Below are 14,971 nucleotides of genomic sequence, written 5' to 3' on the forward strand. Positions count from 1 at the left end.
TTTCCTTTTTCTCTTTTCTTATTCATTCATTCCCTTCCCTTCTTTTTTCTCTTTATACTTTACCCTTTTCTTTTCCCCTGCTTTCATTCTTTTCCTTTATGCTGATTGGACATAACTGGTAGAGTTGAGCCCTACTTATGAGGGCCTTTAGGAGCTGCATGTGATACAGAGTAACTAGATGTCTTTATGTGAGAAGACATGAGAGAGCATATGGAAAGTCAACAGGCCAGTCTCCCTAATGGTTCTTCCTGACTCTGGAGAGAAAATTATTTCTAATCTTGGGCTGCTACAAAACTGGGAAGAAGTCTGGAAGTGGAAAATTGAAGGCAGCTCATAAACCTGTTGTGCCCATAAATAGAGATTAAAAAGTAGATGTACCTGCAGGAGAGTTTTGGTCTGGGAGTCAGGATGCTGTTTGCCCAGGCTTTTCCATGCTGTTGGGGATCGAAGATTTCCTTGTCCTCATTGTGCTGCTACATGGAATGGTGTGGCTCAGCTGCCTCCATGGCAGGGTCTCTCTACAAATGGAGGTGACATGTTCCATCTCTTTAAGCTTAATTCGTTGAAGGCTCAGCCGTATCTCAGGAAAAGAAATAGAAGTCCATGGTTTAGGCAGCCCCTGCTTCTTCCCAGTAACTTGTGCTCGGCTGGGAGGCCTCCCTTGGTTCCCAGCACCATTAGCTGTGTCACCGGGATCTCCAGCTAAAGCCGCCTGGTGGTTCTCTGCTGAAGCCGCATAATGATTCTTCTCATGGCTGCAGGGGTCCACACTCTGCTAAAAGCACGTGGTTCTCCTCACTGCCACAGCTGCATGGTCCTCCCTTCAATGGCTGCTGAGTCTCCACATCCTATATATCTTTGTGTCTCTTATAAAGTTAGCAGAGTTCTTGGCAACCAGTATTAGTTTTAATTCATGCCTTTTGATATGTTCATTCATTCAACAGCTGTCTACTAGAACCTGCTATGTGCTGAGCACTGTGCTAGGCTATATGGATACCAAGCCTAAGACTATTCATGGAGGAAAACAGGGAATCCATTGTATATGGTGTGAGTTGTGCTATTTTAGAGATATACAAAGGGACATATAGGGGCCAAGAAGAGGTGCATCTTATGTAGACCGGAGGTGTAAATGATGGCTTTATAGAAGAGGTGACTCATGAGATGAATGTTAAAGAGTTAGTAGGAGTCAGCCCATGAGAAAAGGGTCAAATAAAGAGGATTCCAGGGAGAGAGAATAGCATGGCCAGATGTCCAGTGGGTTATATAGTACAATGATGATTTCCTAATGGTAAACCAAGGACCTTGAGAGTTAGCTACAAGTTCACTTAGAAGGGAATCAGCTGACTAACAACATAATAAGGTAATATGTTCTGGTATCCTATTAGCTCATGGTTGTGAAAATATGGGTCTGCTTTTATAATACATTCAGAGAAGGCTTTTCTCACTCTAACTCTCAAATTCGGTAAGTGGAAGCTATGAAATTACTGGGATAATTATGTGTCCATCTACCTGGTCTGATAGGCATGCTGCCGATGTGGCAGCCCTTTAGGCCGCATTCCCTGTAATGCTCAGCCGCACCCATTCTCACTCAGCCTTTCTTGATAAGAAAAGTACATGGTCACACATTGGTAATATGTTTGAATTCACTTTTATCACAGAAAGCTGATTTTCAGATGTATGAAAAGTATTGTCAGAATAAGCCCAGATCAGAGGCAGTGTGGAAGAAGTATTCAGAGTGTGCCTTTTTCCAGGTATAGTAATTTTTCTGGTTTTGGATATACTCTTTCTGGAAGATATTGGGATATTTCTTATTTATAAACTCAGTTTCTACTTTATGTAAGGTCAAATACTTTAAGTACTCTAATCAATATATACATATATTGATTATCAATATATACATATATTGATAATCAATATACATATAGTGGTTTTTAATATATGCATACATTGATTAAAGAACAATTTTATACTCCCCCAAACACACATGCACATGCATGCACAGACACATGACCACATTTATGCTGCTTCCCAGAGGCAACCGCTTTCAGCTCTTTTAGCTACTTCTTTTGGTAGCTAAGTGCTTATATTGCTACTTCCCACCATGGACCATGAAGGCCCCATCTGCCCCCATACTCATACCCATACTTTTTTCCTCCAAATCATTTAATATAGTTATATCATAATTTTGCTTAGGATGGTATACAGTGTTAAATTATTAAGACCCTGTGATTTCTATGCTTAGATGAATTATGTACCATAAGATGATTGTTTTCTTTCCCTTTTGTTTTTCTTGCAGTTGTCTTTTTTACTCACTTTTAGGTACTTATCCTTAATTCTACCTCAAACTTTCCCAGAAGAGTTACATAAATATTTTTTTACATTTTATTTATTTATTTTTTGAGAGAGAGGGGAAGGAAAGGAGAAGGAGAGAAGCATCGACGTGTGAGAGAAATTTTGATCGATTGCCTCTCATGCACGTTCCTGCCAGGGACCTGGTCTGCAACTCAGGCCTGTGCCCTGACCAAAATCAAACTGGAGACCTTTAGCTTTTCAGGATGATGCTCAATGAACTGAGCCATGCCAGTCAGGGTGTGTTTAATTACTTCTTAAAGACATTTTTAACAACCATCTTTTTTCAAACCCTATTCTCACCTCCCACTTTCAGAGGTACTTAGTGTCTGTAATTCATTGTGGAGATGGGAAAAGTGTTCTATAATGTAAATTGAGTTGCTCCATGGCTTTCTCCTGTGTCAACTTCAGATTCACTTTCTCTTATATGTTCAATTGTCTAATACTTGTCAGTTTGGTTTCCAGTTTCCACATTTTGTCAATGTTTTTTTCTCTCCCATCTTTGTAACTTGGATTTTGCCTTGTAAAAATAACTTTCCCATCATTGTAGTTGGGTTTCATGAGTGAGGAGAGCTCAGTACATGTATTTATCCACCATGTTTGTCAGTTGATGACTGTTTAAGTTACATTACTTATTGGATTTTATTCATATCCAGAAGGGGACCTGGATCGTACATAGGTGTAACCTCTCCCACTTATTTTCTGTTCTGCACTTCTTCATCCTATCCTGCCCCCATCTTGTCCTTCCTATGGACCCTACAATGCTCCCAGGACCCAAAGTCATGATGCTTATATTTGTAGTGGCAGTGAGACAGTAATTACATGAAATATAGCACCAGTTGATGAGGACTGTATTTTTCTTGTGATATTAAAAAAAAACTTTTCTCATGCCCAGTCTGATTTATATTCAGTAAAACCAACTTCTTTTCTGGGCCTTGGGCTATGGAGCTGAGCCTTTTGTTAATTTTCTTGGATATATTGAAGAACTTTTTAATGGTGTTCATCTATGGTCACTCATTGTTTTCTCACCTTTTAAACATTCCACATCGATGTGAATTTATATGTAAAACTTAGTCTTTGAAACTTTAGAATTTTCTGTCTCTAATGACCATACCATATGTAACAGTGATTTTCTGGTAAATTTGCCTTGTGAGTTAAGAAATCAGTATGCATTGGGTCTGATCACTTGGCATTTTCACAGGTATATGTCTTAATTTAAGTTGATTGATAATTATATTTTAATGACAGGAATGCCAAAGAAAATTAAAACACAGACTTGGTCTGGACTCCTATTTACTCAAACCAGTGCAACGACTCACTAAATATCAGTTATTGTTGAAAGTAAGTACATTAAGCATTTGCTTCTTTATTTACTTCTTTGGGTCAGATGTGCCAAAGCCATTAAAAAGGAAGTAGCTGACTAGGAAACACTAGAAGTAGGTAGACTCAATAACTATGAAGGTTAGATTTAGTGGTAGGATCAATGCAGTGTGGCCCTCAATTCACTGACTATGCAAATATTGGAGGCTTAGCTATAAAGCTGAGTATATCAGGCATCCTTCTAGCTATTTAAGTATTCATACAAGTAACAATGGCATATGTATAACATTTATTGCAGAACTTTTATTGTTTTCAAGAAGAACTAAGCAAATACTTCTAAGAGTTTTGCAACTACATTTCATATGGGTCTTTTCAATGGAAAGTGAAGATGGTACATCCCTTGTGTAATGTGAAATGTTGTGTTAATTATGAATGCAGCAGAGCTTGGTTTAAAATGTATTTTCACAATGTTTTATTGTATATGCATACTAAATGAAATAAATTGCTGTATCTAGAAGACCAAAAAATGTATAGTTGCTTCACAAACTAATCTCTAGTATATTCTAACAGTTTTGTTCTTTAGCTGCAAAAGCATTGAATGTGCTTTGCTTCATAGTGTTTACTCAGTATTCCATGTCTTCTCCAATTGGATATTGTTATTAAATGTAGTATTAATGTGACAAATAACATATAAAAGAAACTACTAAAAAAATTGACATTAGGACTTCCGGTCAAGATGGAGGCATAGGCAGGCACACTGTGCCTCCTCGCACAACCAAAATAAGGACAACGACAAATTAAAAAACAACCAGTACCGACAGAAAATTGAACTGTATGGAAGTCCAACAACCAAGGAGTTAAAGTAGACACATTCATCCAGACTGGTAGGAGGGGCAGAGTCAGGCAGCCCAACTGAGAGGGCTCAGGGCAAAGCAGCGGCAGCAGGTGGACCCCTGAGGCGGCGGACTGTGGACGGGCATGGTGCACAAGGTGGCTGGTGGAATAGTGGTCCCACATTGCACGCAGGTAAACCAGGTGAAGCGGGGGAGCAAGACAGACCATGCAACCCAGGGTCCCAGCACAAGGAAATAAAGCTTCAAAACACCCATTGAAAACACCTGTGGGGGTTGAGGCAGCAGCGGGAGAAACTCCCAGCCTCACAGGAGAGTTTGTTAGAGAGACCCACAGGGTCCTAGAATGTACACAAACCCACCCACTCGGGAATCAGCACCAGAAGGGCCCAATTTGTTTGTGGGAAGTTGGGGAAGTGACAGAAATCTGGCAGAGAGTGGAGCAAGTGCCATTATTCCCTCTCAGACTCCTGTCCCATATACAGCATCACAACCCAGCAACTGGGTTGCCCCCCGCCCCCCCCCCCCGTCCTGTGAACACCTAAGGCTCCACCCCTCACTACATAACAGGCGCATCAAGACAAAAAGGCCCAAATGAAAGATCAAAGCTCCAGAAAAAATACAACTAAGCGGTGAGGAGGTAGCCAGCCTATCAGATGCACAGGTCAAAACACTGGTAGTCAAGATGCTCACAGAATTGGTTGAATTTGGTCACAAATTAGACAAAAAAATGAAGGCTATGCTAAGTGAAATAAAGGAAAATGTACAAGGAACCAATAGTGATGGGAAGGAGATTGGGGCTCAAATCAATGGAGTGGACCAGAAGGAAGAAAGAAACATTCAATCAGAAAAGAATGAAGAAACAAGAATTCAAAACAATGAGGAGAGGCTTGGGAACCTCCAGGACATCTTTAAACATTCCAACATCTGAATTATAGGGGTACCAGAAGGAGAAGAGGAAAAGCAACCAGTGGAAAAGTTATTTGAAGAAATAATAAAGGAGAACTTCCCCATTCTGGCTAAGAAAATAGACTTCTAGGAAGTCCAGGAAGTTCAGAGAGTCCCAAAGAAGTTGAACCCAAGGAGGAACACACCAAGGCACATCATAATTACATTACCCAAGATTAAAGATGAGAGGATCTTAAAAGCAGCAAGATAAAAGGAGACAGTTACCTTCAAAGGAATTCCCATCAGACTGTCAGCTGATTTCTCAAAAGAGACCTTACAGGCAAGAAGGGGTTGGAAAGAAGTATTCCAAGTCATGAAAGGCAAGGACCTACATCCAAGATTGCTCTATCCAGCAAAGCTTTCATTCATAATGGAAGGGCAGATAAAGTGTTTCCCAGATAAGGTCAAGTTAAAGGAGTTCATCATCACCAAGCCCTTATTTTATGAAATGTTAAAGGGACTTATCTAAGAAAAAGAAGACAAAAAACATGTACAGTAAAATGACAGCCAACTCACAACTATTGACAACCACACCTAAAACAAAAACAAAAAGAAACTAAGCAAACAACTAGAACAGGAACAGAACCACAGAAATGGAGATCAAATGGAGGGTTAGCAAGAGGGGGGTGGGAGGAGGAAAGGGGAAGAGGGGGAAAAGGTACAGAGAATAAGTAGCATAGATAGTAGGTAGAAAATAGACGGGGAGGGTAAGAATAGTATGGGAAATGTAGAAGCCAAAGAACTTGCAAGTATGACACATGGACATGAACTAAAGGGGGGAAATGGGGGTGGGATGGGGTGTGCAGGGTAGAGGGGAGTATGGGGCAACTGTAATAGCATAGCCAATAAAATGTATTTTAAAAACCAACCAAACAAAAAGTGACATTATTTGGAATTCCTCCTTGAAAGCATGTTAGCCAAAATTTTGTTCATTTCCTCCAGCTGTTGATGTCTGCCTACTGTTAAGTTTAATTCTTGACTTCTAATTACAGGAATTATTAAAATATAGCAAAGACTCTGAAGGATATGAACAATTAAAGGAGGCACTTGACACGATGCTGGATTTACTCAAGTCAGTTAATGACTCTATGCATCAGATTGCAATAAATGGCTATATTGTAAGTAGACTTTAATGATTATCACAATTTTAAAGGGTAAGCATGTACATATCCCTCTCTTCCTCTCAGGGAACCAATTGAGAAATAAGAGGGGGCAGACAAACGGAGGTAGACCCAAATGTCAGCATTATTACTGATAATGCTGAGTGGAGAATTGGCTTCAGATCACTAGCCAAATGGATTTGTGACATCCCGCTTGTCCCCAGTAGTCTACCTCTAAGTCTAGACTTTAACTGATCCTGTTTGAAGGAATATTTGGGTCTTCTAAGCAGACATATTGCCCCAGAATTGCCCCTTGTCCTAGTCCAGGATAGATATGGAAGAAAAAGATCAAATCCTTAGAGTTACTACCACCCATTGAGAAAATTTGGACTAGTTGATGCCATTGCCAATCAAGATCAAGAAAGAGTTGGGGAGAATTACCCTGTCTCAACTACCTCCACATGGAGACATGAAGCCAGGGAAAAGGAAGCTTCTCAGATGTTTCACTCCACAGTAATTTTGTAACTATTTGACACATAGCATGTTTTAATATAAAAATTTATGATGAAATTTTAAAAGCTTATCAATTATACTTCAGGGTTTTAGTAGTTCAAGCTAAACACTGTAGTGTTGATGTCAGAAATCTGAATGTAGCTCTGCTTTGTGTTAATGAGTTTTGATTTTCCATTCTAGGGAAACTTAAATGATCTGGGAAAGATGATAATACAGGGTGCATTCAGTGTTTGGATTGGACACAAAAAAGGCACTACAAAAATGAAGGATTTTGCTAGATTCAAACCAATGCAGCGGCACCTTTTCTTGTATGAAAAAGCCATTGTTTTTTGTAAAAGGCGTGTTGAAAGTGGAGAAGGTTCCCTCAAATACCCGTCATACAGTTTTAAGCACTCCTTAAATGTAAGGCAATTTGAATTGTATAATGTAATATTCTTTCACATATATTTTCAAGTTTGTGTACTTTTTCAGTTCAAATACGTGGGTTTTATATTTTACTGGCATGTACCTTGGAGGTATAATTTATATATGACATTGTATTAGTTTCATGTGTGCAATTGTTTGATATTTCTATGTATTGTGAAATGATCACCACAATAAGCCCAGTTAACATCCAGTACCCTACATAGTTAAATTTTTTTCTTGTGATGAGAAATTTTAAGATCTACTGTTAGTAACTTTCAAATATGCACTATTATAGTATTATTAACTATCATCACCATTCTGTATATTGCATCCCCAGGACTTAATTTATTTTATAACTGAAAGGTGTTTTTCCCTTTAACCCCCCTCCCCCTATTTCTCCCACCTATGAAATCTTAGGTAGAAATCCTATATAGAAGTGAGGTAAAACAGAACTTCTCTGCCTGAAATGAGTGAGGGACTGCAGAGCTTTGCCTCCATCCTTTCCTCTCTTACTCCAACCCTTGGCAGGCTCCCTAGTGTCCTGCAGAGCATAGTTTGAAATAATGAAAAGTGACTTGACTTCCGCATGAGCACTCTTACCACTGGTACTGGGTGGAGTTCCTGGTCTTGGTAGCAGGGAGCCTTTGTAATAGAAGAGACTGGGAGGAAACAGTTTCTTCCTTTTCCACCCTGTAATTTACAAATGAATATGTGCTTAGCAAATCCCCACCTTCCTTTTTGTGTCCTTCCTCTATTTCCTGGCATCTCTTTTCCTGGGTGTTCAAACCTGCCCACAGCTGAATCCTATTCACACCTGTCTTGTCCTATCCTTTGAAATGACTTTCTCCTCTCCTATAACCCAGATTTGCATTCTGTTCTAACACTAGGTTTTATTTATTTATTTATTTATTTATTTATTTATTTATTTATTTATTTATTTAATTGTTCCAGTACAGTTGTCTCCATTTTCCCCCACCATTCCCTCACCCCAGCCATTCCCACCTTCCACCCTCGATCCTACCCCACTTTAGTTTGATATGAAAATGAGAGCACTATTGTTTGAAGAAGTCACTGTCAGTCTAGTGATACTCCCAGGTGGGCCTGACATTTGACAAGAGGAACTTCCAGTTCACATGAGTCTGTAATTGGTGAATTTGACTTTTTTACACCTAATTAATTTTTTCTTTCAAGTTTCAAATTGTAAAAGCACTATAGCATTTGTTAGAGAAAATTTGGAAAATAGAGAAAATTATTACCCTTGATTCTCTAACAACTATCATTTCTGTCATTTGTCATGAACATGTTCTTTCATAGTTGTTATACAAGGGGGTTTATCCTCTAATTATCTTCTGGAGGGTGGGCCCCTTGTAGTCCAGGCTTATTCTGCTAGGTGAGTGTTGTAGGAACCCATCTGTATCAGTGTACCAGCTGGTGTTGTTGTGAGAGGCAGTGTTTGTCTTCAGTGAATGTTTTTTGAAGACTTTTTCAATGTGTTTGCCTATTTCATGGTGGCTGATTTGTGAGAGCAGCTGCCCACATTCTGCTGAGTGTTCAGCAGTTTTTGCCTGAAAAACACATGGCCCCCATGGCCCACTATGCACCTGACCGTCCCCCCCAGTGACTTTTTTTTGTTGTTCCCCTGGATGAAAAAAGCCCTCAAAGGGAATATTTTGCTGACATGGGAGAGGTGAAACAAAAAACATCAGAAATACTAAAAGGCATCAAAATTGGGTTCAAAAACTGTTTTGAGCAGTGGAGGGAAAAAAGTCTCGCTAAGTGTATTACATCAAATGGAGAGTACTTCGTAGGTGACTTAAGTTTAAACATGTAAGAATGAATATACATTTTTTTATAAGTAAACTCTGGGTTTTTTGCCCCCCCATACATTTAAGAATTGATGATATTTTTATCAGCAATGATAAAAAGGACAAGCAAAGTGTTCTGAGATAGGCCAGATGTGTTTGTGTCAGAAGGCTACTAGATAAGCAGGCCCTGCTTTTCCCTGTTCCCAGAGGGTCACCAGTTCCATGCTGTTTCTAACAAAGTTCTTGACCAGGTATAGGACTCCATCTTCCTACTGTCCACTTTCCCTGGTTACTTCTGAGCTCAGAGTAGTGTCACAACTTCTTTAAAATTCTCACTTTTTGAAATAGCAGAAGCCCAGCGGCTCCTTTGATATTAGCAACTCACCTCCAAAGCCCCTTAAATGTTGAAGGGTCTTTTATGTCTTTAATAAACACCGGTTGAGAACCAAGAACTTACAGCTGATCTCTGACAGGGTTCAGATCTCTTGCTGTCTGTATACCTATTTCTTGGGAAGGTACTTGACCTTCATAAACGTGCTTGCTCCAAATTCATTTGGTTCACTTTTTCACTTGTGGGATAACCTATTTAATACCTAAGTGTTTCTTGTTTGTATTGACTTCTTATATTTTTAATTCTCACCTGAGGACAATTTCATTGATTTTAGAGAGAGAGGAAGGGTGAGGGGGAAAGAGAGCGTGAGAAACATGGATCAGTTGCCTCCTATATTTGTCTCAACCGGGGATCGAACCTCTTGGTGTATGGGAATGATGCTGCAACCAACTGAGCCACCTGGCCAGGGCTGTATTAACTTTTCATGTTACCTTTAATTGGTCACAATGATGGGCACACCAACAGAATATTTCTAGAGTACATTAGAGTAAGGAGGGACTGGTATCAGATAATGATGTCATGAGAATTCAAACTACAGTAGTCACCATGGAAACAGATGGGATAGATGCAAGAAACATTTCAGTGAAAGGTACATAAATGGGCTTGTTGACTTATTAGATATAGGAAATAAATACCTGACATTGGAAGGAAAAAATGAGTTGGATTTTTCTTTGTTTCCCCAATAATTCTTGGTATTTGTAATAAAAAGGATTAATCAGTGATGCCTACAAGGATTTAGATGAGGATTACTAGGAAAATGGTGATGCTTCTCACAGAAAGATGGAAGTTAGGCTATTTCTTAAGCCTCACTATGCTTACTTCCTCTTCCTTACCTATCATGAGATTCCAGAATTAGATCATTACTAGCATTACTAGTCGTTGTGTTTGGCAACAGTTAGTTTACTGGTTTCAAAGTCTTCCCTTTGGTAGAGAGGATCAATGCAGATGCTCTCTACAGCTGAGTAACTTCTCTCTCACTGTCAGTGTATTGGTGCCTTGACTTCATCATATCAAGCTTCAATTCCCCGGCCTGACAACGTACTTAGTAATGATTGTGTGCTGCATTTTAACTTGACCTTTTCTATGCAAATGAAAGTCCCTGAGATAGGTTCCTAAGGTTAGTCAGATGGAGAGATTTGAGTTCTTCAGAGTCATCACTTTGTGCATTTATTATTGTCATTGTTTTTTTAAACTTAACAAACATAGTGCTTACTATGTGCTAGGATCTGTTGAGTGTTTATAAATATCGTTAACTCATTTGATCCACATAGCAATTGTATATAAGCAGGAACTATTATCAACCCATTATTCCCATTCAGAGGATGGGAAAGCTAAGTTCTAGAGAGGTGAGTCATTTGCCTGAGAGCACATAGCTTGTAAGTGGTGCAGTGCAGCTTTAGACCCAGGCAGATGGCTCCACAGTCCATGCTCTTAATCACTACATCATGCCGGGAAGCCTGTTCTTGTTCATTCATTTTTTCATTCCTTCCTTCCTTCATTCTTTTTTTTCTTTCTTTTTTTTAGAGCAATGTTTTTTTGACTAACTCAGCAGCTTTTTTTTTAGATTTTATTTATTTTCAGAGAAGGGATGGGGGGAGACACACACACACACACACACACACACACACATCAATGTGCAGTTGCTGGGGGCCGTGGCCTGCAACCTAGGCATGTGCCCTGACTGGGACTCGAACCTGTGACACTTTGGTTCGCAGCCCACACTCAATCCACTGAGCTACACCAGCCAGGGCACCTTCATTCTTTTTTAATGCCCATTCTTCACACTTACCTCCACTCTACCCTTGTAGCAACCATTCTAATTTATTTGATGTATATCATTCACTTGGTGTGTTCTTAATACATGTATACTAATGTTTTGTGCACAGGTAGTTTTAATATATATTAATCTGTTATAATTCTCAGTTTCTTTATTTTGATCTCAAAAACTTTTCGAGGTACAGTCATGTTACTGCTTTATATCCAGTATATTGCTTCTAATGCTTCATAGCACTTAAGTCTAGCTACATTTTCTTTAGTCTTGACCCAAGGATATGTTTATTGATTTGAGAGAGAGAGAGAAACTTCAGTGTGAGAAAGAAACATTGATCAATTGCCTTCCTTACGTGCCCTGACTGGGGATCAAACCCACGACCTAGCTATGTGTCCTGACCCCAAGTTGAACCTGTATCTTTTTGGTGTATGGGACGATGCTCTAACTAAGTCACACTGGCCAGGACTAAGCCTAGCTACATTTTTTGTTAATGTGATTCAAGATCAATTTTCTAATAATACTAACCCCCCAAATAACTAAACTTTATCCCAGAGACATAGATAAAAGTCTTAAGATTGGTAGTTATTTTGGGGGACAAAAAGTTACTTTGCCTTGGGTGATGGGCACACGATACTGTGTGCAGATGATGCTTGTTGAGTTATACACTTGAAACTGCATGGTTTTGTGCGCCAATATCGCTGCAATAAATTCAGTAAATAGTAAAAAGGGGGGGAAATATTGGTAGTTACTGGTTATAACCCCAGAGTTCTTCACCCACTGGTTGATGTTTAACAAGGTAGTTGACATCTTCAAACTTTCCTCATCATGGACAGTTCAGTTAAGAGTTGGGGCCCTGAACACTTGGCATAGTGAGATAAAAATGCTTTATAATAAAACATACTCATAGCTATCAGGAATCATCAATGAAAATGTGAAGGATAAAGGAGAGACCACAGGGCATAACTGTAGAATCAACCTAATTTTATTATATATTATTTATTGTATAGTATATTATGTATAGCTATACACATATAGTTAGACCATTAATTCTGCCTATTGGTTCTCAATAAGTAAATAAATGTTCATGATACAGTGAACATTAAATGAAGAGAAACCTTTCAAACAGCCTTTATGTTTTGTTATATGGGAAACTATATATAGTCTGCAAATTACAAGTGGATTATATACCATTGGATCATTTGTAAGTGAATTGTTTGGAACTGAGAACAATATTGTCTGCTAAATATAATGGATATTTTTACAGGGTGACTTGAAAAAGCTCATTTAATGTATAATGATGTACTAGATATGTGCAATGAAAAATAACAAAAACTGTTGCAATTCAAATAAGGGAAAGTTGAGAAAGCAAACTAATACTTTAAAAAGCAAAGTATATGACCCAAGCATTTAATGCTCGTTATTTAATCGTATATCATCTCTATGAAATAGGTTTTCTTCCCATTTTACAGTTGAGGAAACTGCAGTTCAGAACGGTTAAGCAACTTGCACCAAGACACATAGCTAATAAGTGGTAGAGATGCAATTCCAACCATAGCCTCTTGGACTCTGAAGCACTTGTGCTTTCTGTTGTATCATGCTATTGAGACAAAATCATGTATTGAGGCAAAGTCAATTTAAATAGTATTGACTATGAGATCGTTATTTATCTTAAATTCTGATGTTTGAGCAACAGGAGCTTAGAATGGTTGAATAGTAATAGAAAGATGTTTGGGGGCATTCTGAAAGTAATCTCTGACAACGTTCAGGGTAGATGTCTCAGGCTCTTGCATTTATATGTCCCATTTTATTTCTTAGTCATCCCTTTTCTTTTCCTTGATATGAGGGTCTCACTAGCACTACTATTAATGCTTATCAGCCCTAATTTGGGCCATTTCCAGGGCTCCTAAATGGAATGGAGAGTGACATTCCTTTAGATAATTAGGCAGGAATTGAATGAAAAAGGAGAAGGCAGAAGGGGACTAAAGGAGAATGTATGTCATAAAATTGCTTAAAATGGGATTAGCTACGCTATAGCAGCATAGAATGAATGAAAATGGAAGAGGTTCTGCTTTGCACAATCGTAGGGAGGAGAAGAAAACCTGTGGTAAGGAAGGGATATTGTGTGTAAAACTTTCACTGGCTACAAGAAGACATCCTCCCATGACAGATTATTTGTCTTCTAGAAAGGCTGAGAGACTGGTGGAAATAGAGGGGATCCTTGTGTACCTGGCTGATTTTCCCCTGCCCCATATAAATCAGATCTTTGTAACTTGTAGGGTTTCCCTACAGATAAGTAATAATCTATAAGATTAACTTATCTTGTAAATGATCATTAAAAACTAATTTTAGATGACCTTTTGCACTGATGTTTGATTGCTTCTACTTCTATGTTTGATGCAATAATTTGTTTTCAGAGTGTACAGTTACTTTATGACATAATTCAGTCTTAGATGGAATTCATATTGGATATTCACATTGATAGATAACCTTTGTTTTAATCACTGGAATGAAGCATGTAATCTGTACTATAACTACATAATTCAGTGAAAACATTTAAAAACTCATGTCTGTGATCGAAATATTATTTCATACTCTTTGAATATAAAATGTGTATTTTTCCCAAGTAAGACATTCTGTTTCATTTAGAATATGTTGGGGGTAGGTTTAATGTCATTTCATATTCAAAATAAAGTGCTCATGAAAATTTTGACTTATAGATGGAAGAAGTTGGAATCACTGAACATGTAAAAGGAGATAACCGCAAGTTTGAAATCTGGTATGGTGGGAAAGAAGAAATTTATATTGTCCAGGTTGGTCATTTAAAAATTACTCTAGTTATATTACAAAACTTCTCATTCTTCTCATGTAGGTAATTTGAATATTGTTTCATTGTTATTTTTTGTGATGTAGTTAAATACTTTTTTAGTGACTTTTTTTAACTTGAGATATATATGCCTATGGTCCTTTCTAAGGCTTTAAGTGTTTGCAACCTTACTAGGAGATTTATGAATTATAGCTGATAGCCAAAAGCTTGCCAGGGGCTTCTCTGTCCCCATCAAGTTTCTAGGGTTACAGATTGATAGTAGTTCTGAGTTCCTCTTGTGCTTGATGTTTGGAAAGCACCTGATTACGAGACATGACAATGTGATGACTCAGACTTGATCATTGTTTCTGAAGCCTATAGATAAAGCCCTGGCCAGATGTGCTGTAAGGTCCAACCTGTTTGAGGGAAGGGGAGAGGAATGAGGACATTTCAAGAGGATGTTTTCATTTCAATATTTGTATCAGGACTTGTCATGGGTGAATGTGCTGTTATCTGTTGAAAGTGCCCAGTGTAGTTTTTTCTTGGTTTCAATTCTGTACTAGGTGATTACAATCTATAAAATGTTTTCTTGGTTTGATTGAGATATAGGAATTCCTGTTATCATTTGTTTTTAATCCTCACCCAAGGATATATTTATTGATATGAGAGGGAGGGAGAGAGGGAGGGAGGGCGGGAGGGAGGGGGAGAGAGAGAG

General features: G+C 38.5%; 1 protein-coding gene across 1 annotated transcript in view; it reads left to right on the forward strand.

Annotated features, from left to right (window-relative positions):
- Positions 1–14,971, forward strand: part of MCF2 (MCF.2 cell line derived transforming sequence) — a 66,894-nt gene that overhangs the window by 34,131 nt on the left and 17,792 nt on the right. Inside the window, exons 16-20 of the mRNA XM_045839391.1 lie at positions 1,659–1,751; positions 3,598–3,690; positions 6,461–6,586; positions 7,262–7,483; positions 14,171–14,263. Coding sequence (XP_045695347.1) covers positions 1,659–1,751; positions 3,598–3,690; positions 6,461–6,586; positions 7,262–7,483; positions 14,171–14,263 — 627 coding nt within the window. The remainder of the gene's footprint in view (positions 1–1,658; positions 1,752–3,597; positions 3,691–6,460; positions 6,587–7,261; positions 7,484–14,170; positions 14,264–14,971) is intronic.

Source organism: Phyllostomus hastatus, unplaced genomic scaffold (genome assembly GCF_019186645.2).
Source record: "Phyllostomus hastatus isolate PE091 unplaced genomic scaffold, TTU_PhHast_1.1 phas_contig_30, whole genome shotgun sequence".
Taxonomy (NCBI): Eukaryota; Metazoa; Chordata; class Mammalia; order Chiroptera; family Phyllostomidae; genus Phyllostomus; species Phyllostomus hastatus.